The following is a 25,781-nucleotide window of genomic DNA, read 5'->3' on the forward strand; positions in this document are numbered from 1 at the left end:
TTAAGTCAGGATTTGGAATGCTGGGTTGCAAAACTGACAAAACTAACTTTAATCGCGATAAAACTTCAGCAGTAGAAATCTGATTGTTAAAAAACACAACCCCTTCTTTTAACCTAACCTTCAGCTAAAGAAAGTCACTGCAATAGTATTTTTTATCTCGGTAAGATTTCAACTCACATCAACATGTTAAGACAAAAATTAAGGTTTCCTACTTAAAAGGAAGGCTTAAACATTCCATTGCTGAATACTCCACTACATTTCTTGGTTTTAAACTTTTTATTTCCAAAGATGCCTGGCACCCCAGTTTACTCCACTAGTATCACAGCATCTTTCTAAACACAGTCACGAGATTTGCAAGCACCTTTCAAGACTACAGTGACTTCTGAAACTATATTTTCTTTAAAATGCACACCAGGAGGTCTTTCCAATAGCTTGAACAGGCTCAAATGCAGAGGATGTACCTAATTTAACTATAACTACATGATTACATTCTTACTGTAAAAAGGAGAGCCCCATTGTAACCTCTTAGACCTCTGGCCATAAAACTCTCTAGAAAGTTTTTCTGAAATAGACTATTAAAATCAATTTCTTCTCTATAATTACTTGGATTAATTTTTATGCACATGGCAAACTGATGAATTGTTTTAATTGTTGGAGCTCAGACAGCAAAATAGAAAATGAGTGACCATCCATTTAGACTGAGCTAATACAGTAAAATCAGTTGCTTTAAAACCAAGAAGCATATAGTTATAATAAATTGTTTTAACCAATGCATCTGAGAGAAAGCTATTCTTGAGAGAATGAGGAAAAGTAAGGAAAAGAAGGTATAATGTGCCCTTGCAGAAAAAAATAGGATGCTTTTTCAATATGCTTTGCAGCTACCAAAGGTAGGAATCTTGCAAGGAATAATGGAAGTTAACCTAGAGTCAGAGTGGATGGGTTAGAAAGAGACAGATTTATTCTGTGTATGAGGAAGGATGATAGTGATCTAATATATTGGAAATGATGGAGACAGGACTTTATCAAAAACACTGAAATCGTGCTGAGAGAAATTAAATTTATATGAGATTTAATAAGTATGCTTTGAGGAGAGACGGAAATAATTTCTACTCAAGCAGATATATGCAGTTATTAGGTAGAAAAGTGTCAGGGAAACTCTTCAGTCCTGCAGGCACTTACACTGCATACTACTGCTATCCAAACTACTTGTGGCTGACAGATCCAACGAATTAGGCCTCTGTGCTCTTCTAGTCTGGGTCTGCCCAGGATTCCTCACTACATTCTGGATACTGGCTGCAGCTGTGTCTGGACACGGATTACTGTTGTTGTTGTTGGCGTTTGTTCGGCCGTTATCCAGTGGTCGCTCCCTCCTGTCTACCAGGCGGTCCAGAACCCCTTCGTCGTGGCCAACCTGCTGCTCCCGCCTCAACAAGGGTTCGTGCTCATCGGGACTGGAATTGATATTCAGCCGACTGTCCTCCCCACTGAACTGGTTCTGAAGCATTTCCTGGGCCCTCTGTGCTACCGAGCTGCTGGTCTGGCCAGAGGGCACCGTGCCATTGGCATATTGGGTTGTGCCAGCATGAGAGTTTATGCCGTGGCTCCTCCCAGCCACTCCATTCATGGTAACTGTCACAACATGAGGTTCTGCAGCATTGATAGTGTTCATCTTGGCAACGCCTGTTTCCACTTGCTTCAAGTTTGATTTGTGCTTGCCACCAAATTTTAACCGTGGCTCCTTTGTTGAATTTTTGGTGTTTAGAGGGAGGCTAGTAGGCCTCTTCGGAAGGTTCTGTTGCTTGGGTAGAGGATAGACCTGAGCAGATGGGACATCCGGAATCAAACATGCCTGACCATTGCTAGCTTGTGTGAAGTCCTGCTGTCCTGTCACCTCTACTGCAAGTTTTATCAGTGGATAAAGCAAGCTGGAACTAGTGCTGCTGAGCGGATCTGGCCCGCTAAACTGCTTAAGTGAATGTTCCATCAGATTCTCATCAGAGCTTTCTTTCAGGTTCTTATCCACTTCTTTTGGATCCAATTTATTTGTCTCCAAGTCCTCCTCTGTTAGCTGCAGGCAAACAGGGGTGGGCCCACCTGGCTGCATGACATTTGTAGTATGTAAGTTTGTTTCATCCGAATAAGGCATTTCGGATATGGTGGTCATGCCGGTGCTAGGAGTGAGGCCAGTTGTATTGGTGGTGGACAAACTGGTGACACTTGTCTCAGGACTAGGGATGCGAGCCTGTGCTTGCTGCCGCTCGTAGTTAATGGAATTTCTATTCTTTTCTCCTGAAGTCAATGGTGTAGTGGACATTGAATGTTCAGAAGAAATGTTCTTCACTATGCTGTCAGTGTGGTGGATTGAATCTTCAATGTAGGAAGAGGAAGAATAATCTGGATATGGCCTTATCTTTGATACACGTCTATGATGCGACAGATTCCTTTAAGAAAAAATAAGTGATATTAAGATCATATATGTAAAAATCACCTCATACTATAAAGCCTCTCATTTAAGGGAGCTGAGTGTCTTTCTGTTTCTTTTCATGAATAAACTAACGATAGATACAGTACCAACTGAGATATTTCAGCAACTTCCTTGAAAAGTGCTAGGGACAAGAAAACTGGTTTTACTAGGGCAAAATTTCATCATGGATGTTGTTTCCTAAGAGAACAGTAATTTTCTTCTATTTGTCCAATATGCTGTTTGTCCAAGTTTGCCTAAGCTCAGTTTAGAAGGTCCCTCTGTGAGAAATACAGTTGTTCACATACAAGATGCCTGAACTCTGGGGACACACAGGAGATCTTAAGAACACAAGCAATTGGGATTATGATGTCATGCAATACCCATATGCAGACTAGGTCATGTAACATACACCACTTCATGGGTGCAGTGAGCTGTACCTTCTGTCCTGGAGTGAGCTGAGCGCTGCACTGGGCATTTCCTGCTGACTAAACCCAAATGTGCTCTCTTCTTACCTCTCATTTTGCATGGCAGTTGACATAGGGTTGACTGTTGGACTAACTGATTTATTTCTCTCCCAAATCATCATGAGTTCTGCCATTCTCTCCTCAGCACACTGTGCTGTTAGCCGAGCTTCTGCATCTTGATCCCAACAGTCTTCAATTGTTTCTTTAAGTGACCTCACAGCCTGTCAGGAGACAAAATCCTTTTCTCGTAAGTTTTTTTACCTTTACATTGTGCTTCTGATTTACTGTTTTATGGCAGCATTCTGCATGCATGAAAACAGTTACAAGCTGCTGAAAGTGAGAAACAGAAGATACACAACTGCATTCAAAGTTAATTTAACCTAATAATAGCAATATCCAAGTCTAATATTATCACACCTCACATACATCAACTTGGAAGACGCTTACTTAGGAAAAGCTGCATTCACCAATGTCCATACAACCTTCAGCCAGCCCTCTGATGGATGCATGCTCAGCTCAATCTCCTTGCCTTATGAGAGCTGTGTACTAAGGATTGCTGACACTCTGGAAATGCTGTCATGGTTATCCTCACAGCTCTGCTAATGGCCACTGCCTTGCTTCCTCGCACTGTATGCAAATAACAGCCATGCTCACTTCATCATCCTTGTCTTCTCTATTTACCACAGTGACATCCAAATGTCTCATAAGTATCAATGAATTTGTCTGTGCCATGGGAGAAGGTTTTTGTTGCACTTGTTTTACAGGTGGAGAAACAGAAACACACATGCGTTCCTGGCATCACACTGTGGGATGAACTGTACAGTCAGGACTAGAGCTCAAGACCTCTAAAACATGCTGCCATATGTTCAGGGAACCAAAGAGGAAACAACTGAAATTACAAGCACTGAACACTTCTGTTTCCACTCCATCTGGAGTACAAAAGCCAGGCAGACGTTTATGGCCCCCCTGCTGCCAGTCTATGGCCCATGGAGAGGATCTGGTTTGCCAGCACAGCTCACATCTACAGCCTACTTCAACCTCTCCAGGACTGAGGATCGCGCATAATCCCAGCTGGGCACTACGGCATTCAGTGGGCCCTGCTGACTGTCTTTGTGCTAGAACTGCCTTGTGCCCTTCCGGCAGTGGAAGCCAGGACTAGCTCTGAGTGTGAGCCAAGAGCTCCTCACCCACAGAGTGGGCTCCTGGCATCGCTTGCATCTGGCAATCCCTGCTGCTTGGCGATGCAGCTCTGGCTGCACAGGTGGGGACGAGCTCCCCCACAAGCAAACCTTTCATCTCCCTTCCCACAGCAGATCACAGAGCAGATAAGCCAATACCCTCCCCTTAGCTGAGGGACACAAGTCAGAAAGCACCCTCAGGGACAAGGACAAGATAGGGTACTGCATCCATTTTCTCTCCCACAACAAAATGCCTTCATTCAGCTTTTAGGACTTGATTTCACCACAGTTTAGACCAAGTATCTAAGTCAGTGGACACCCTAATGTCCTGTCTTGCCTCTTTGCAAGACTCCTTCCTACAGGTTTCAACCAGTGTTTAATTTAATACTGTATGTCCTCTAGCAGATCCTTTCCTTTTGATGTTTTAAGGATCATGAAAGGAACACAGTAATGACTGTACACACAGTTATCAAAACAGAAGTTCTTTAGCATCACATTTACCACAATTATGTGTTTTCTATTAATTTCAGGTTCAAAGACAACTATGCTAAAATGCACTATTTACAAGTACTAGCACTCATCAAAAAGATGGAATGGATCAGAAATCTGCATTACTCTATTATTCTGTTAATATCCTTCAGTGCTGACCTCTGAAGTCAAGCATGGATCCCACTCTGGCAAGTGAAACAAGAATACTGTAACATCTCAACACAGTTTATAGCCCTTGAATTATTTTATGTACATCCTCTGCTCAGGTTGTTGCTTTACACTGTGAAAAACAATGCTGCTAATTAAGGTCTGTAACATAACATAGATGGTTCCAGAAGCAGACTGAGACTGCACAGGTAACCACAAATCAGGATTCCACATCTTTTGAGTACCTTAATTATGTGATGAAAAATAAAACATTGTTTTTTATTTGTGTTTCTCAAATGAAAAGGACAAATGCATTTCTTTCACGGATGAATTTGGAGGAAGGTATTATAACCCAACATGTCAGCAGAGCTTTAAATAATGGAAAGAAGTCTTTTACATGTGCATTAGATACAGGAGGTTGGGACCTGGCTCCAGAGTGAGGTTATCTGGAGCTTTCTACACTATCTGCCCTAGAGTGCTCATTCAGATGTTATCTTAGACTGGCATAGGGTGGAGGAAGTTCTTTGACACACATTTATTATTATTCTTTTCTCTTAAAGCAATGGTGTAGATCAATTCTTAGAGCTAAAGTTATCAACATTTTTGTTATTCAGAAAAAAACCACTAACAACACAAAGATTGTGTTAGGCATTTTAAATATGGGGGTCATCTAATAATGCTGGAGTCTATCAGCTTGCTAGAACATAATTAACATTTAAAATGGTAGTCAGCAAAACAAAACAGATCTTGAACTGTTTTAGTTTTAACTGTGTTCAGAAACAGCTGTCAAGCTTGGTTCTTCCAACACTGCATTTGCCAACATGGTTATAGTTGAAACAGCTGTTGTTTGATTTCATATACACTTTGGGCACTGATTCCTTTTTTTTCCTCTTCTCCCCCTTTGCCCCCATGACTGGCTGGGCAAAAGTTTGTAATAAAAGAACCTCTCTTGGAAGCTCTCAGCTCGGTTTCGACATGTTTTACTGCAGTGTACCACTGCAGGCTATGCTCCTCTCTGAAAGCAGGTTCCTACGTATTTACAAGCACGAGCACAGGTGAGGCCTTGGGCTCCTCCTGGTCTGCACAGTAGCTACAAACTTATCAACCACCAAAGTCTCTGAAGATTGAAGGGCGTAATTTCAACAAGGGAATAACTGGAAATATCTTTTCAAATAAGTCAAATATACCATTTTCATAGTTGCAACTAAGCTATATTACCTTGTATCAGGTAGAATCCAGTAACTGTTTGCATTTCACTTTGCTTGTAATAAAAGACAAACAGCCCCCTCTAAGCCAAGGGGATTCACATTACCTGACCTTTGCTGCAGATGAGAGCAAGCACAGACTCTCTCACCAGAGTTCAGCTGACTTGCTCTAACTTGTTGGCCTGCAGCAGCAAGGCTCTAAGCCACAGCTACGCTAATTCAAAACAACAAACAATATTATGATGTTTATAGTCTTGAAAATAAAAACTGCAGATCAAATGAACCCATATAAAATTCTTAATGCAGTTATAATGAAATGATTGCTAGAAGCTTTAGCCTCTGCAAATTCTGAGGACTATACAAGTTCAAAAAAGTTTATTACAATGTTTACCAATTTTAGTTTTGGAAGAGTATATTGACATTTTTGCCAGCTATTTTAGTTGGTATTTTAGTTCAGTTTTATTAGTTTATAAGATGTCAAAAGCAAAAAATGGCTTCATGGTTCTCATTCAGCACACAGAGAACACATGGGTGCTTCATGCACAATACTACAGGTAGTGTCCAAAAATTAATGTAACAGGTTATCTTTGGTGTATCACACTGCAGCATGCAGCAACAACAACAGTATTTTTCCTTAAAAGAAATCTAATTTTCATGTCAATAACCTTTAAAAACTGAATTCAATATTTAACAAATCCAGGCAGAAAACAGCTCCCAATCCTTAAATACTAACAAAGAGGAAAAAATCCCCCAAAACCTAAAAAATTGTTTTTAAGAAATGAATACACCCTAAAGCTGGTTTAATCACTGTTTCTTTGAAAATATTCTCTTTCTCACCAGGCTGTTCTCCTTCCATGCTTCTGGGAATTTCGGTCTTTGCTTCTCTCTAGACACCAAGACTTGCATATCTTCAAAAGTGGGATGGTTTCCAACTTCAGTCTGGAAAGCCATCTGGTACTCTGGCACAGATTCCCCTGTTAGCAAAAGAAAGAAAGGGGGAAAAAAAATCAATCACAGATTAAAAGGCAGAGCAAGGGCTTTGAGTTGATGAAAGGCATTATCAAAGTTGCTGTCTATCGAGATGTTCCCCACTTTCCCCAAAGTCTTAACTTCCAAAAAAAAGCTGAATTAACTGCAAATGAATTAAGTGCTGTTCAGCAACCTTTCAAAGCATAGCATCCTCAGACTTTACTGGTTCAGTGGCACATTTGGAGTGTCTTGGAGCCTGAGGATGACACCTGCTTTCTGTGAAATGCCACTGACTGATTATATTCATGTACTTCATTCAGGAGGAAGCCCAGCAAGATTACAAGCCTCTGCAGATAAAGTACAGCTGTTTGACTGTAGAGAGAATGCTGCATTTTAGATTCATTCTTGTAGTTTGGGAAGAAGATGGTGGATGCGGCACAATCTCATGTGTAAATTTTAAGCCTACTTCCTTTTGGTTTGTGTTACAGGTATGGAGGCTTTCCCTGAATTTTCAATGTCACTCTCATAAATATGTATGACTGACTAAAGGCTACATTAAGTCATAGTGTTTTTTCATGAGGAAAAGTCTGAAAGACACACTTCAGGCACTTCTGTCAGTTCTAAGAACTGGAAACAATGCCTTTGCCATCAGTCTAACTCTCGATGTTTTTAAACTCTGGACAATAATAACAACAACAATAACGCTCAAATGGCACTCAGCACGAGGCCTGCAAACCGCCTGAACAGGTAATACCAAGCCTTTCAGCAGGAAGCACGCCTCCCCCTCAGACGCACTGTCCTGACAAGCACCACCTCGAACACTAGATGGCACCGACTTAATGGCAGAAGCAACTGAGAAAACAACTTCCCTTCTCCACTTCCAAAAGCTCGGGCTCGGGAGTAGCTCTGGTTGTTGGTGCCACTTCCTACTACTATGGTTTTCTCCAGTTCTTTTAGTTACCTGGGAAGAGGTCTGTACATCTCATGAATATCTCCCAGTAGATAAGGCCCAGCGCATACATATCTACTTGTTTCAAAGCAGATTCACAGTCCCTCAAGTTCACTGCTCCTTCAAGCACTTCTGGGGCCATATAGCGGATCGTACCGACCTGAGAAAACATCAGATCAAAGCTTCACATCAGGAAGTAATTTCCAAATTCAATTTAGTTTTTTAATACCCTATTCTGCTTGGTATTTTCTACAGTTAAGGAAAACACAGCTCGTTCCTAATCGATGTCCTCAGATTCTACATTCTTACCAGTCTAGTCATAACAAAACCCTTCCCCTACTCTGTCACTTTTTTGTATGTACCAGAACAAAATTATTTTGTCCCTTAATGTTCTCATATGAAATATGATACAGTAGAAATGTTTCTTTTTCCTGAAATTACACTATTAAACACCAAGGTATGAATCATAATGGAAGAGGATCCTGCTGAATAGAAAACTTGCTCTCTATTCCTGGACTGTCAACAAGGTTCCACCCTAGATCTTCCATAGTCAAAGGTTATTAACAGTCTTGGAAGATACCTATTCATTTTCACTAGGACATGCGTTAGATTAGAGCACTTACGCATCAGTACTTGTAGGACAGGATTTTGTCAAAGGACTATTCCACATCCCTGCATTTTAACCAGCAATTTCCCTGTTTCTTTGTTCAGTATGGGAAGATCTAGAAGGAGCTCTTCTGCACTAGGTATTTTCAATTTAGCACTTGCTTTCTAAGGGAGGGTGATTAACACTGTGAAACATGTTCTTTGAATGAAATACGAAGTTTTTCTGTAAAAGCACAGACAACAACTACACTGAAACATTAGACATTCTTTGTTTAAAACAGTCTCACTGTATTTCAGTAGCCTGTATTAGATGTCAAGCAGGACGTGCAGAACGTGGTATGTCACCATTTCAGAAAAATTAACACCAAAACCATGAAAGAATGTTTGGTCTTCAGTTAGCACTTGCAGTAAAAGACTGAAGGGACTTCTACCACATAGTCACAGAGAACATGGCAACCAAACCTACCTTGTGTCTTCTCATATCTCACACAGAAACTTCAGTCTGTCAATCTATTGCCTTTCAAAATGGCAGGTTTGTGTTGATGATTTTGAGAATAAAACCAGTTTCTTCCTATGGAGGCTTCAGCCACTTCTCATCCACACTGCAACCAATGCCCATTACAGAAATTGTACCACCTGAACATTCATCCAACCATTTGTACTTACCTCACTAATGGCTGCATTGTCTTCCTCACCTGGTCGTACCAGTCTGTTTCCAGTTAACTTCATGGAGAGTCCAAAATCACTGATTACACATGTTCCATCATTCTTTACCAGTACATTGCGGCTGTTCAAGTCACGGTGGGATATTGCAGGTTTGTAATGGTCTATTTGGACACACGAAAGTGCTCATTACTATATGAGCAATCCTACTGTTTGGCAAAATGAGAGAACCTCATTATGTCTGCTCAGCTATTATAAACAGAGAAATCAACTTATTTTTTAGAAAGCTGATGATTTTGCTTCTTTACAATGAGCTCCAAAGAAAACTATGTAGAGAAAACTGACTGGCATTGAGAGTTTCACTGTATCTATGTGATATATTAGGCTACTGTCATATACAGCTCTAATGTTTGCCAACTGCCTTCTTCCCAAGGCATATTTCAGCATGATTTTGGCAGTGGAGACATTGTGTACTTAAACACAGACCCGCTACCACAGCCCTAACAGCCAGTCCAAATACTCTCCATCATTTCCACACTCCTGTGTCAAATACAGCACCAATTATTTACATTATGATTGGAATTACCATTGGCACCTATTCAGAAGATATGCAGACAATATTATTCCAGAGAGTCTGAGCATGTTAATGTTCTAGGGGTCTGATCTTTTCCAAAGAATAATCTCAGTTGTTCATAGTTTTTTATTTTGTTAGCAAAGCAGCCAGCAGTATAGAATTCATTTTACTGTGGAATTTATCCTACTCCTTGAGTTCCTTCCTAGCATTCACAGACTATGGCTGTCTCTCCTTTATGATGGAAAACTTACACGTTTTCTGGCTGCTAATGGACACATCTGTCTGCACATTTCAAAACGGTGGAGTTAAGATGATAGCTGCAGTTTCAATGGCACATAGGAATACTGATTTGGGTATTTTCAGCACTTTTAATAGCATCTTTAGTTGTCATTCTTTGCTAGTGCTCATGCTTAACATTTGAGATATACAGTTTGGAATTTTAATCCAAACACTAGCACCTTAATGTAGATATAATGATATCAGCCTTTTATTTACTGCCAAAAACCTAATGTTTCAGTGCCAGGCCATATTCTGCAGCCTGATACATCACAGATCTCAGAATATCTACTTTATAATTATGATACTTCAGCTGCTGAAATACTGGCTGAAGCATGCATGCGGAGATATAAAGATCCAAATCAGTATGTTGTCACAGCTAGTACTCTAATAAAGTACCAGAAGTCCAGCAGTATTGTTTGTACACAGCAAAGACTAGGCCCAAACCTCAGACAAAAATCCAGAGACACGATAAATAAAACTACAGTTGGGTTAGAAGATTTAATTATATAGTATACAGTTCACACACAAACTAAAAATTGCTTTGGTGATTTGTTTCCGAACTGCAAAACAGGCACAACACCTCATCTGTTTGCCCTCTGCCAGAGAGCCAGACAGTGCTTCAGGTCTTCAGTAATCTGCTGCCAGGACACAGCTGCACTGCACAACTCTGCCTCCTCCTCCTGCTTCTCTCTGGGGCTCTCCCAGCTCGTACTCCATGTTTTCACACAAGGGTCACAGACAGAGCCCACAACACGGGGTTGTTCAGAAGGAGGGAACATATCAGAGGTTCTGAGCAATCTCTACTTGCACTCATCATTTCCTACTCACAGTAGGAAAAAAGAAAGGCTGGAATCTACTACTGGATAGAAATAAGAATATACTGGAGAACTTGGCATCCCTTCCTGGCCTTACCTCCTCGAGGCAGTTCTGTGTGCAGGTACGCCAAGCCCCGAGTTATAGAGTGTGCCAAACGACAAGAGCTCACCCAGTCACTTGTGTGGAGACTCAAATATTTGCACAAAGAACCCTAAAAAGAACCCAAAAAAAGACAAAACAAAAAACATGGATTAAAATCATTGTCCAGTAGAGTAACTCAAAATCTTTTGGAGACTCAGTTTTATTCACAGCTTCTAAAAGGCATAAACCTGCAATGCTTATGTGTTTACCCACATATTCTAAAACACAAGATTTGACTGAAGTTTCATTAAATTCCAGTGCTGCCATTTCGTTTGTCTAAAGTGGAATAGAAATTTTATGACAGAATAACAGGGATTGCCTCTAGAAAAAATTAAATTAATTATAAAAGTCTTGTTGCAGAACAGAATAAAGGTAACTGCAGATGTAACAGCCTGGGTTTCTAAAAAGTGGGATTTAGACCACTATCCCTTACAGAGTACTCAACATCTCTCACCTGCTATTATCTATTTATGCATCAAAACAAGAACACCCCAAAGGCAATTCCAAATAGAAGTGAGTCCACATGCACTGAAGAAACATGGAAAAAAAGAATGCCATGTTCCCCTTTTCTTGAAAGGGCAGTTACATGTATAAAATGGGGGATATTCTAGTAATTTATCTTGAAATCTCTAAGCAAACCGAAGGAAGTGTGCCAATTATGATATTAAGATATTCTAGAAACTGAGACTGCTATCCAAAACCGGGGCCAGACCCTGCAAACTGTGACACGTTTGATGCACCGTCCCCAATGACAATATACTTAAACAAACTAAATCCTCAAGCATGAAGAACAATCTGGCTAACTCTGCATGCTTGTTATATTTTTTAGGACTACAAACTACCCTGGTTTTGCCTATTTAAGTCTGTAATCTTAAAGATGCACCAATGTGTAACATCAGATGCAACTAAATACGTATCATTGCAAAGTAAGTTTCGTAACATTTGGTTCATAAAATTTGGTATGAATCCCTCTGGAGTTGACACTTGGGTATGTTACACATGCACAATTCAGATGGAGGCACACAGATACCAGAATTTAAGTGACCAAGGTATTGAACATTTTTTTAATCCAGTACTAAGACTAAAATCAAGTTCTTGACACTTCTTAATAGAATCATGAAAGTCTTACACCGTTTCAGACCTAGTCTGTGCAGAACAAGGAACCCCTAAATAGGCAACATCCTTGGTGAAAACACAGACTGAATGTCACTCATGCAAGCTCACACAAGTAGTTTTTCATTGTTTAAAATGCTGTTACATGAACTTCAAATAGATTCTGTAATACATAAAAAAAGCTTTGAATCCACCTAGAAATAAAGGAATTGCATATTTTTCCTTATTGTTTACAGATTTTTAAGAAATACAAGCACTCTTATTAATCTCCAAATGTCATCAGCTTGGGTTTTTTTCTTGGCTTAGCGGGTTCAGATTCCAGCCCATTCTATTGAAGGCCACAGGACTGTCGTCATGACGTGACTGGGAAATACTCACTGTATAAAGATCTTAAACGAGCTTCAAGATCTTTCTGCTGCAGAGCCTGCCCACTACCAGATGTTTTTAAAGCTAGCTGAAGGCTGTGGTTTTATGCTTTTAGTGAAGTTCAATATAAATGATAACCAGGAAAAGTTTTAGAGAGATATATTTGTAATTAAGACTATCTTAAGAGTCACAAGTTACATGTTAAATTGGGGATATTTGTTCTGATTACAACTTTTGATAAAACTGGTATTTTTAACAGAGATTCTATTTGTGTTTTACAACAAATTGTCTGTTGTTCTAAAAGGACATGAGTGTCTGACTACTGGGGCAATAATTCTGTGGCTGTTACATATTTCCTACTATGTCATCCCTCACAACTGACTCCCTTACTGACCTACTACACCTCAGAGTCTCATCAGAACAGCATGTTGATTGATACTCTTATGGTTCCTTTCACTTGTCTATTTCCTTTGATCTGAAGGCATGTTTGGATAAAAACACAACCTGGGTCAAACCTATCTGTCTTGCTTTCACCATCAAGAAAAATTTTCTATGTAAAAATGCCCTGGTTTGTGCGTTCTTATTTTCAGGAAGGAAAATATTTTGAGGGAGAATGATGTTTTGGGTGGGGAATATTTCACCTGCACATCTTGTATTGGTTAGTCCTTATTGAAATCAGATTTATGGCTCCAGTTTGAACACTGCAATTCTGTTCTAGCAGGGCTGCCACAGAAGGCTTCCTTTTCTGCTGTTAACTCCACATACAGCAGAACATCTGCTCACTGAATTACAGATCACACTGTGCATTAATTACACCTGCTGTGCACTTTTTCCAATGACTTCCAAACAACCAGTGCATTGATTTTAGACTAATCTTGCTGTTCTTAATACCACATTGGGAAAGAATCTGATAATATGATGTCATAAGCTTCATCTGTACATTTAATCAGCTCATTAACAGAGCCTGTTTACATAAGCAACAAGACACAGTTTTCAATCAAATTACATTTCAACTGAAAATCCTTTCATTCAAGAAAACAGCAAAACCAGATCACCTGTGAAGACACTTATGCTGTGCCCTCCCACGAAAAGAATACTCACTTGATTTTACTTAACTCAATTACATGAAAATATGCCAGTTTTGTCAGAGTCACATGCTTTGCCCCTGTCCATCTGGTATGGGCACGACCGACCTTTTTCATGGCTGCTTCTAGTTTCTGCAATCTCTTCTTAGATGCCTGTCTCTTACAAGCTGACATGATCAAGTGCATTCTCACTTAAAAGCTTCACTTAAGACACTGTTTATGTATTTGTGCTTTGTTGCCTTCAGTTTGTATATAGCGTGTATGTGTGTAAATACATACCTATGTTTAAGGTATGTGTTTACATGGGTGCATTTAACTTTCAACACAAGCACATACATAGAGCCCAAAAATCCCTAAGACAGGCCATCATTACTCCTACTTAGCACTGTTCTGCTCCTTTTTGCGATTCAAATAAGCAGCTTTTGTCCTACTGCCTCCATAAAAGATCAGGCTTCAGCCATCCCCTTTTACACCTTGCAGGAAATACGAGTTTGCTTACTTCAGACCAAAAAGCTTGTTTAAAAAACCATTATTTAACTAATTACTACAGTTCTTTCCCATACACAGGCAAAAAAACCCCCAAGATAAATTGTGGCACAATTTTTTGCATTTTCATATATATAACCCCCATATACATTTTATGTTTTCATGAAAGCTACTCACATCCATACTGCGTATTTTTTAAATGTTTCTGTTTCTGTATATGTGTGTACACGGACAAAACATTAAGTACCCTAATCCATGAATTTGAGAAATATAAGCATTCAATTAGCTGAGAAGATTTGAAGATATGGTTCCAGAAAGTAAGGATGCCTTCTTAAGACATGTCCTACATCATCAGTATATGCCACAGAAAGCTTTAAAGAAGAAAACAGGATAAAAAGGCACCATGATTTATACTGCTACGAAGTAGTTTGACAACAATCTTGGATCTACTACATTTCACTGTAAAAAATCCCTCTGTTTACAGCTATTGAGTGAGGTCATAAGACAGAGAGAATGTCTTAATATTAATAAATTTTTAATTTATTAAATTATTTTGAAGTAAAAACAACTTTTCAAATTCTGTCTTTGAGTAAGGACAGAATTGACTAAAAACACCTTGCACCACAACCAAGAGCAAATACTCCAGAGCTAAGAATTTCTAAGACTACATTTGGTAGCACTAACTGGGAAATCTAAAAGGTTATTACAGTAACCCACAATAAGGTGCATTAAAATTGTCATTTATATGGATTATTTTTACATTACTGTGCAAGAAGCACCACCAAAACCTAAAGTACATCCTTTTTATGTGGCTATTCTTAGGATTCTTAACCAACCCAATTGATTTCTTTGAAGCACTTACATTGGGGTAATATTCCATCACCAATAAATATTCCATACGGCCGTCTGCAGTGAATCTCTCATCCCCCACAATGAAGCGGGCGATATTATCATGTTCCATCAGTGGAATCCTGTAAATGTTCCTCTCATTGACAAAGTTCTGACGATTAGCAAAAGAAAATACTTTCACAGCAACTGGACGTTCATCTAGGGAACCTTTGTACACTGCTCCATATCGTCCCCGGCCAATCAACTGCAAAAAATATAAATAATTAGTTCACTAAATAATAAATGAAGACAAAACCCAAGTTTTCACTCTACAATAATTGTATGCCAACTTTTATCCTGACTTACACTGTAAGAATAGTGAAGATAGTGAATATTTTGCAATAAAACCAGAATTAGAATGCTGTCATGAAAGCTATTTTGGAGCTGGAAACCTCAGCACAAGCCAACACAGGTCTTACTAAATTGATCTATAGTCTGAATATCCAGTAAATATATCATAAATAATCTATTCCGTACTTTTATATACAGAATCAATAAAATACATGTGTTCCGTGCTGCTAATTCTCTTACTAACTTTTGCCTACTAAAGATTTACGGCTTTTTACGTGATCAATTTCATTTCACTCCATAGATCACAGACATCAGGCGAAACATTTTTGGTTTAGGACAGTTTATAAGCTGTACCTTTCAGGTTAGTAATAACAAAATATGCATTTGTAGCGCAAAATAGATGCCAAAAGAGGTAAATAGATTTTAACAGAAAGAAGTAATTAATTCCTGACTACCTGTGAATCTTTATTCTAGCTCCCAGTGTGTTAGGCAGTCTTCAAGAATGGCCTTTCACATCTCCATAGTAACTGCAGAAGAAAGATGCAATCTCTACTCTAAACCAAAATGCACAACCACCTTCAGGAAGAGCCCTAATTTCTAAAGCTCAAAAAATTCCAACTACATTAGAATTTAAGTACCTATTTAAAATAATTTTCAGGAAGACCCATACATGAAACCGTAAGGATTTCATGAGCCTTTTTTTTTTTTCTTTTTAAATACTTACAAATGGAGGAGGAATAGAAAACAGAAGGGATAACAAAAGTAATGTTTCTAAAGATGATATAATTGTTTTATGGGAAAGTTTTCAAAAATAAAGTATCATTTAATGAAGAGACTTTTGGTTTCTCAGTGCTTTTATACCACTGGGTCGCAAAGCAGCAGCAAGTCAGTTCAAGGTACAAACCTGGAATGTAATCTACCCACAGAAATGTCAAAGAGCAAGCACAGGTTAAAACATTTGTCCTGCAACACCCTGTGACTGGGAGCGAGGGGTCAGCTCCTTAGGATACAAGAAACAGGACAGAAGACACCATAGCAGATCTCTCTACCAACTTTCAGACTTGGAGAAAGTCACTGCTTTCTCCAAGACTGCATTATCAGTACAAGTGCTTTCATCTGGGGCTTTGCACACTCCTACAATACACATTGTTAGACTCTTGTAAACTGCCTCCAGTACTATTTCGTTGGCAGAAGACACCCAGTGTTCTTTGCTGATCAGTCTGCTGTCACCATTAGAGCAGCTCACACTGCACGTCTGCAGTCTGCATCTCTAGGTGGAGTTTCTACTGGGAAAAAGAAGAAAAGTACCACTCTGCATCTCAGTCATTCTACTCATTTTTTTCCTGGCTAAAAGGTTTTAAAAATTCCATATGTTCCATCAAGCATACCAACTGGTAGCATAACATTTTGCAGTTTTGTGATGATACATCTAACACCAAGCTGAGCATAAAGTTCTGGTTGGCCTCTAGTTGCCATGGAGATAGATAAGACTGATAGATAACACTGAAGAATGACTACACATAAATGCACCACTACTGAAATATACTGCCCTATCTGCAGTACATTCTATATTCCAAGGGTGTTACTAAAGAATTTCAAATTCCTACAGTAGGACACTGTACTAAAAGCAAGCAGAGTCAAGCAAAAATAGATCTTTTGATGCAATGCTGAAATATAGCACATTCTAACTTCCCCCACTACCTCACAGTGCTTCTTTTTTGTTCTCAAGGTAAAACAATTTCTAGCTAATACCAACAACATTACTAACAAAATTAAACAAAATGTACATGCAGTAACCCTTTTTTATTTTAATTTCTTCTTGAAACTGTGATTTAGAAGAAAACATTACAGGAGCATTGACACATTCATTTCTGTAGCTATGCCTGGGATATGACCACAAGCATTATATTGAATAAAAATGAAGATTAAGAACTGAGTTGAATATTTACCTCTAACAACTTCAGATTATCCAGATCCAATGAGGGCTCTGATGCTGCTGCCTCCATCATGTTCATACTGTGCAAACCTTGTTTACGGTCTCCTGGGGAAGAGGTGACAAGGAAATCAGAGAGTTTCCTTTCTGGACATGCTCCAAGTGAAAAAAATGCAACTTACCTGGGACCTGGCAGAATTACTTATTGTAGGCAAGGATGTAACAAGTAAAAAGAAGTCCTGTAAAATCTTCTCAAAGTCAGCAAAATGAGCAGTGAAGGTGCTGATAAGCTACAAACTACCTGCTACACAACTATTTTGATAATTTAAAGTCACTGGCAAAAACTATAAAGCATGTTCACCACCTCACTTAAGCTGTGCTGAGCAGAGGATTTGTGGAAGAAAAATGGGTCCCAAAATGGCAGCTTAGAGAACTCATTACTCTCTCCAAACTGTTATGAAAGGGATAACACCATAAAATGTCAGAGAGGAGAAAGGGGAGCAGAATTATGTACAAGCAGGTAATAGGGAGTGGGGAGAACAGAAGACCTAAGTATAACTTTGAGCAATAGCCAAATGAACAACTGGAAAATAACAAAGGCAAGAAGATTGTCAATCCCTACCTGCAAGCATCCTGTATCCAAAGAACAGAGCAGCTATCAGAACAGCCAGTACAGACACAGATGCCAGGGCAATAACGATGGTCTCATCTCGATGAAAAGAATGAGAAGAATCTAAAAGCAAACAAGATGAGGACTATTAAATTGTAAATTTGAAAGAATAAACACTATAAAACATGTAATTGTTATTACAACAATGAGGGGAAAAAACGTACTCTGGATTGCCAAACATCACACTAAACTTTTTTCTCTCAAAATCCAGGGATGGCAAAAGAGCCAATCAGCTCAAAACCAGCTGGGCACACGTTCACTGGCAGCTTTTCCCAGTCTGCCCTTGCCCTGTAGAGAGAGGCACTGACAGCAGAAAGTGATTCTTCCTTCTATCTGGCAAAGTTCAGCCCTGCCATACAAGGCCAAGTTGATGCAGTTCTGCCCTCCTATCTGTGCCTTGATCCAGTTTCTGGTATGCATCAGGTCTGTAACCTTTACAAGGTTCTTTTGTTGCTCTTCCCAGGACAAAAATCTCATGAATTTGCTAATTGGGCTGCAAATATGAGGAATATTGAATGTTTCAGACTCAAATACCTACAACATACGTAAGTCCACTTACGCATATATTTCAACATACTGTGGGGTTTTGATTTGTTTTGTGTCAGTGCTCAGATAATTTTTGGCATAATTCTTACTTCTTAATACACAAAAAGAGGTATCTCTAAAGACTGCAGCAGGAAACCTGACGCAAAACCAAAACACTAAACGAAATTAAATAAAACTAGTTTTATTGAGCCTGTTGTAAAATAGCACTTGATTTTTTGTCAGAATGTGAGTATCTTGCTTTTTCAGGTTTTCTTGGTTGGGTTTTTATTTCCCCAGAGAAGGAAAATGATTTCATGAAAACATTTGTTAGCGCCTTGAAATGCTTCTCCATGTCAGACCCCAGTCTTGCTTCTCGCAGGCATATAAAAAATCCAGCCACTTTAATATAAAAAATTATTAGTGCAGATACTCTTCTGATGTCAGAAACACTGGAATGTGGTGCTACAAGACCTCATTTACTTTGGCTTCAAAACCAAGTTTGGGAACTATGTTTAAACACGTCTTATATACTGCAAAAAGTACTCCTAAAAAGACTGTAATGAGATCTAACTACACTAAAACCACAAAATATAAAATGCACACAAGACTTAAACATTGGATAAACTTCTAGGTGAGACTGAAATATACTTTATCCCAGTCTACACTAGCTGAATAAACTGACAAATTCACTTTCCTTGAATTGCATTTAAAAGAAATTCAACATGATTCACTGCTTCAAATTCCCAGTGTCAACTGTCATTTTTACATAACCATACCAGTAAGGGGAAATAATAAAAAGCTGGTAAAACAGAATGCCAGAGAATTTCAGCTGTGACAGAAGTATGTGAAGAATCACCTATCAAAACCCACATGCAGCTCATATCTGATACCTTTATTTATTCTTTAAATAAAAGGGAGGGATAATCACGATACCATCAAATTTAAACTTGTTCTGTCGAAAGAAATACCATCACTACTGGTTTTGGTCAAATAAGTTTCACTAAGAAAATAAGTTATTGCCATAGAATGCCAATGAGGAATATGAGCTGTGACTTCCATAGTGAGAAGATTAAAAGATACACATTACAATTGTCATCTAAATTATGAATTCAAAACATAGACATACATATATATTAAAACCCACAACATCACAAAGGAAACTGTTACATCATACAAAGCTATATGAAACATGACAGAAGTGTAAGAAGATGAGTAACTGCTGGCAGGGAAATGGTAGTTTTGACTTTCATATTTTTATGAATGGAATTTACATTTTATCAGGTTATCTTTTAAAATATATATTAAATGTGGTAGCTTTTGCATCAGTTCAAGACAGTGCCTAGCATGTACTAAGAAGTAGCAGGTTTTGAGAGACTGACCTTTTTGTTATAATCCCAGCTGTTATTTTCCTTGACTGCACACAACTAGAGCACAGCCATTTGCTACCTTCCCATTGGTAAACAACCAGCAATCATTTCCACCACTGTTTGCCAAATGACATCTGATGCCTAAGTTTGATTGCTCTTCTTTAGTTTTCTATACAATCAAAGGCTTAACAACATGCCTCATCAGGAGCGCCCTCCTCCACCCTGGAATGGGATTTTGCTGTTCAAGGGCATCCTGAGCAACAGTTCCTCTGAAGCTCTGGCTGCCTTGGCACACTCCCCTTAGAAGCCTGTGAATGGTGTCATTCTGCAGGCTGAAGAGATACCAGAAAATCTCAAGATAACATTTTGTTCCCATTAGCAGCTGAAAAACACAAAGTGAAAAAGGATTGTTTCTTTCTCCTTCCTTGATGGACCATCCCCTCTTCGGGCTTTTTCTGTTTAGTGGGTAGCTGTGCAACCACCAGGTAACCTCACAGACCTTCCTGGCCTTCAAGAGGAAAGAATGCTTTAATTTTTTTTTAAACAGAATTGTTTCATAAGAATCTCATATTGGCTTATCTTGAACTAATTTTCAATTCTTAAAAATATTTAAAAATAACACTGTCAACATTCCAACAACCAAATCAGTCCTACAATGCGAGTTACTACTGTCAGGGTGATGTGCAGTATCTATAAATTTAAGAATAAATACAGATTTCTTAGTAAGGGTAAGTGAGCATCTCAATGGAGTGATAACATGCAGCTCGAAACAACATGAGTGAGTAAAATGCTGTGTGTGACAGCCAGTCATTTCCCAGCAAGGACAACTTCTACAAGCAAATGATACTAATCTACACTAAAAGGGAAGCACAAAAACCCCACAATGACAAGAGGCCCAGACAGCTCCAACCTACCCCCCCCAATGTTATTTCTATCAACCCTCTACCTGCTTTGTAAAACAGTAACTTTGGATGTTGTCAGATTATCAATCTTTCTTACACAGAACAAAAAGGATATGTCACTTATCAACCCAGTTTTCAAACGTTCCAAAACTTAAGAAAACTCTTATTAACTCACTAATTTTATTAATCCTTCTCTTTCTTTGGATATATTTCATCTTTAGTCTTTCACATGATACTTACCTTTAAATGCCTAGCTAAGAATCACATAGGACCTCTCAAGGCATTTGCAGAGGCTCATATTTCCTCTTTTATCTACTTCTAAGCGATTCATACATGTTTTTTATATACATATGCACAAGAGTCATACTTCTCTTGGTATTATTTGGAGTTGCGTTTTAACTAACTCCCCAAAAGACACATCAGTGTAGGTCAATAAAAGTAATCGCTAACCTTTAAGCAAGGCACTTTTGAAATAAGGATGTAAAATGTACATGCTTTCTTCCATAAACTTACAGTCTGGGCCAAAACAACCATGACTCATCACGATTAGGACAGTCATTATGAAAGCTATGATTTGATATTACATTTTTCTGAACGAAGACTTGGGTGGTCTTAAGCTGTTAACAACCCCTCCCTCAAATCAGTGGACTCTGCTTTTCAGGTCCAGTTGAGAGGACCAGACACCCTGCCCTACAGCTTCACTAGTTTTTCATCATGTCACTGTACAAAGAGACTTTAAACATGCGTAACAACCACTCAACAATCTCACCTGAATTTTTGGAATCATTACCAATATTTGGGTATTTAGTGACACATACCAACTGATTTAAAAACACTGTTTTCAAATCTTAGACTGGGAGTGCTGGTATCTCGGTATTATTCCCAAACCAATGTATTGCATAAAAAAAGCAATAGCATAAAGAGCAGAATTAGCTGCAGACTCTAGAAAATCCAACAATTAAGGAGTTGACTGGTGAGCTAAACTCTATGTACAGTTGTACACAGAAGATCTTGTCAGAGCTTCCTCAGATTTACGTTACTGTAACTTAAAGCAAGGCTAGTGCAGGTGCTTGTTTCACTGCTATTTGTAAGTGCGACTTTTATTTCCAGCTTCAACTTAGGCTCCCTGATCTACAAAGAAATGTGCCACAACAAAAAATTAAAACCAACAGAAACTGCTGTGTTGGGGTTTCAGGAGTTCTCCTGGGGTTTTTTTTCTATTTAAAGGAATTTTCCCCATACGTGTTGCTAGGGGGACAAATTTCTGGGTACTTAAGAAAAACAAAAGACCTACCCATTGGGGGTGAGGTACATCTGGCTACTCTTTTGTTTCACCTGGGTGTGTGGGCAGTCGGTCTCAGGTGTTTGGACAGAGAGAGCGGCTGCTTTCTTCAGCTGCTTTTCCTTCTGCTGGAGAAACCCCGGGATCCCAAGGCCGCCATTCCCTGCCCTGCTGGGAGCCGGGCTGTGGCTGCCCTGCCCCCGCTGCTGCTTCGAGCCTTCGCTGCGTTGTAGCCGTGCTCACCCTGCCTGCCCGACCTCCGAGGGGTTCCCTGTTTGGATGCATCTCATCTGCCACCCGGGATTTGTGCTCGTCCCTGCTGTTCCAGCCTGCTGTTCCTGAGGGTCTGGCCGGACACCGGGATCGGCTGCCCAGGGGTTTGTGAAGCCTTTGTTCCATCCCTTCCCGGGATCCCAGGGCACCGGTGCCGCGTGCTCCCCGAGCTCGCTCCGGAGCGCCCCCTGCAGCCGCGGGGGAACCATCGCACCTGCCCTGCTCACTGGGAGCCGCCAGCGCCCCTGCCGGCTGCGAGCGGAACTGCACCTGAGGGGAAAGGGCCCGACAGCCGAGAAGGCTGGGACTGGGTTTGTGATTGCTGTTACTGCCAGAGTTGTTGTTGTTTGTTTGACTGGTTATACACATATAGATATATAATAGTAAAGAACTGTTATTCCTATTTCCCACATCTTTGCCTAAAAGCCCCTTGATTTCAAAATTATAACAACTCGGAGGGAAGGGGGGTCGCATCTGCCATTCCAAGGGGGGCTCCTGCCTTCCTTAGCAGACACCTGTCTTTTAAACCAAGACATGCTGTAAGGCCCAGACAACCTTAAGAGCCAATTTCTTATCCCACTAGGATGGGAAAGGGAGCACTGCTCAAAGGGCTACTGCCTCTACAAACAGCAATGCAAAGGCGCCATGTGGAAGACACCCAGCACGAACACACTTCTGTCTTGAAACATTTTGCCAGTAATTCTGATAGCAGTCAGCAGTTTACTGAAGTCTACCAATCCCATCACAAAGAAATATCACAGCAAACAGCATAAATCCTTTTTTTGTCTTTTGTAAGTAAGAAAAAGAAACAAAGCACAACTCGTTAAAACAGAAGGACAACCTCCTTCTGTCTGGGGAGCAGCTGGTAACCAACAAGCCACCATTCCCAGAAGCGTCCTGACCTCATCATCAATAAAGAGATTGTTTTCAGGTTCCAAAAACCCGAGTACAACAGCTCCTGTGTATGGAGAAGGTACACACAAATAACTGGGAATGTATTTCAGAGCGAACCGTGAAGAGAAATGCTTCTAGTACTCAGTTAGAAGTGAGTCATCTGGCTGAACCCAGCCCTGCACTTGGGACACTCCCTGCAGGCACTCGTATCACATCAAACATTTCTCTCTCTTTTCTCAGGCATTGCTGCCATAACAGTTTTCAAGCATCTATACAATATCTGTGCTAAATTAAGGTTTGTAGATTAAGCTTCCATACTGCCACGCATGGAAGTTGTCAAACTGCTGCCTTCCTAACCTTCCCCAGTAATGACACAGAACGAAGAACACTGCCAGCGCTAATGGCATCAGGAAGAATGTTTTTTCTTCAAAGTAACTTTTCCACTATAAACATGAGCTTGTAATATTAATTAATGCAAAAGTATTCCAATCTGTGCCTATGCTTGAAAAAACTTTTTTATTTCTCTGTAATCTAACTTTCAAAAATTAAAGCCTCTTTTGTAGGCTTCCTGTTTCCATACTTCAAAATTAGAGTTTATCCTATGACCAAAGAATGTTGTGAGAAATCAGAGAAAACTGAGACAAAGCCAGGTAACAACAGCCAATGGCAAATGAGTCTGTAAATACAGAGAACTCCTTTCTGGGAGCCAGAAAGGGGATGCACAATTCTTCTATCTTCCTTCCCCTTCAGCAAGTGCTGTGAGGCCTGCAGACAGGAGGCTGCTCTGGATAGAGCATCAACTAACCCACCACTGCCAACGTCATGGTGTCAGTTCAAGCACCCACATCTGTGCTCTTGGAGGTATAATATTCCAGCCTGGATGATGAACTGTGAGGAACCCAGGCAGAGTTCTCATATTTCCTACTTCACCATTTAACACATTGTTTCCCTAATACTATTACTGAAATGAGAAGGTATGAAGCAAATGGAATCGGAAATGAGGACAAGGAAGGCTAGTCTCCTCCCTAAGGCAGCTGAAAGCTGTCCAGAGAACTTCTCTCTACCCCTACATCCAAGGTGCTACACTGGAATGGCCAGAGAGCTCCCTGGGACATCAGAGAGGTCACTATTACGATGAGACGTCTTGAGACAGCCGTGAGAAAAGGCAGTGAGTGTTAACCAAGCTGGAAAACTAGGAATCCCAAGAGGAAAGATTTGATTGTATAATTAAAGGCTGTATCCCAACACAAACACACAAAAGGATATGGCCTTGAAACTATGCAGGCAACGATATTGTTTCCTTCTAATATTTGAATATGAAACCTTAGGCTTTTGAATGTTGTTTCAATGCTATATATTTACAAGGTTGTGATCATATAATAAAGGACATTTGCACATAAATTTCCACCAGATCTCTATATTGCTATTAAAGCTTTTCATTCCACTTTAAGAAATCTGCCTGCTCTTCATGTAAATGACTCACAGCTGTGTATCTGCCACACAGTAGTAAATAATTCTAGAAAATGTATGTGTGTATTTAAGTTTAGAGAAGCATTGTATAAAAACATTTTAGACAAACATACAATTATTCTATATAATCAAAATCAGTTAAAAAATAATTACGTATGTTCCCACAGAATTTCTCATAGCTATATATCAAAAGCCAAGTGGTCTTAAAGCCAAGTGGCTTTGATAGGTACCAAAATATTAACATTTTTTTAATTTCCCATATCACATGTAGGTAGCAACGTTAGTCTCGAACACATAAGGAAAACACCATCCTTTAACCTTCACAGCACAACAGTAACATCTGATTCTTCAAAACAACTACAGCTGTATGGACTCTGATCAAAGTCAGTAAAATTACAGAGGGATTCAAAAGATCTGTCCATACAGATCACTTTTAAAAGAAGCAGAGTCTTCACGCCATCCTACAACTATTTCTTTGATGTGATAGATTTAATATGCTCATTGCCAATCTGGTGCAGAAGTTGCCCTTCCACTAAGGAATCTCACTGATACTGAGGATGAGATCAGAAGGAAGAGGGAAAGCTTTCGGTTCTGTCACCAACGCAGCATGACATGGAAGGCTGCAGTGTGGGGGCAATGTGGCCTTCAGCTGCAGATAACTGCAAATATGCTCTGCAGCTCAGGAAGAGGCCTTTCAAGTGTATTTAATTCAACTTGCTTTTAAAGTCACATTTCTTTTCATGGTGGCCCTGCACTATTTTCATGACAGTGATAAGATCTCGGTCCTTTGAAAAAACATCCCATTAGCAATCTTTTCCAAGGGCCCACAGACCTCAATCATAATCTGTTTATCTGTTTTGTCTACACAAAGCTTGTATCAAACATGTCCTTGGAATTCTCCACAACTAGTAAAATTTGCATCCCTTACTGGATTCTAGCAGCACATTCCAACCAAACCAGAACATCTCATCAGGTCTCTTCTCCCCTCCTCCTTTCTGAACCATAATCAACATTTCTTTCCAACCAAGTGACCACTGCTTCATTCCTGATCCACTGTCCTGCAGCAAGAGAGTAGAGTCTTCATCACATTAGAGCAAATGACAAGAAAGCCCCCGATACAAACACTATGCCAGAACGACCCAAACTATTTTATGTAAATCCTAAATTCATTCAGTGCAGGGAACAAAATGTGTAATGAAAGAAAAAAAAAGTAGAGAACTTTTAACAAAAAAATACATTAGTAGCTGTACTAGTTTGAAAACAAACCAGTGGGAGGCACCAAGTCAGAAAAA

At 39.6% G+C, this 25,781-nt stretch overlaps 1 protein-coding gene across 2 annotated transcripts in view; it reads right to left on the minus strand.

The window, feature by feature from the left end:
* Nucleotides 1-25,781, minus strand: part of BMPR2 (bone morphogenetic protein receptor type 2) — a 108,863-nt gene that overhangs the window by 8,009 nt on the left and 75,073 nt on the right. For both annotated transcript variants that reach the window (XM_042041394.1, XM_042041395.1), the window contains exons 4-12: nt 17,729-17,839; nt 17,123-17,214; nt 14,857-15,087; nt 10,900-11,014; nt 9,138-9,298; nt 7,878-8,025; nt 6,785-6,921; nt 2,977-3,149; nt 1,180-2,441 (exon numbers count right to left, since the gene is read on the minus strand). In XM_042041394.1, coding sequence (XP_041897328.1) covers nt 1,180-2,441; nt 2,977-3,149; nt 6,785-6,921; nt 7,878-8,025; nt 9,138-9,298; nt 10,900-11,014; nt 14,857-15,087; nt 17,123-17,214; nt 17,729-17,839 — 2,430 coding nt within the window. The remainder of the gene's footprint in view (nt 1-1,179; nt 2,442-2,976; nt 3,150-6,784; nt 6,922-7,877; nt 8,026-9,137; nt 9,299-10,899; nt 11,015-14,856; nt 15,088-17,122; nt 17,215-17,728; nt 17,840-25,781) is intronic.

Source organism: Corvus kubaryi, unplaced genomic scaffold, assembly GCF_017639235.1.
Source record: "Corvus kubaryi isolate FWS band 111438036 unplaced genomic scaffold, C.kubaryi_AGA036_p1.0 37396, whole genome shotgun sequence".
In the NCBI taxonomy this organism is placed as follows: domain Eukaryota; kingdom Metazoa; phylum Chordata; class Aves; order Passeriformes; family Corvidae; genus Corvus; species Corvus kubaryi.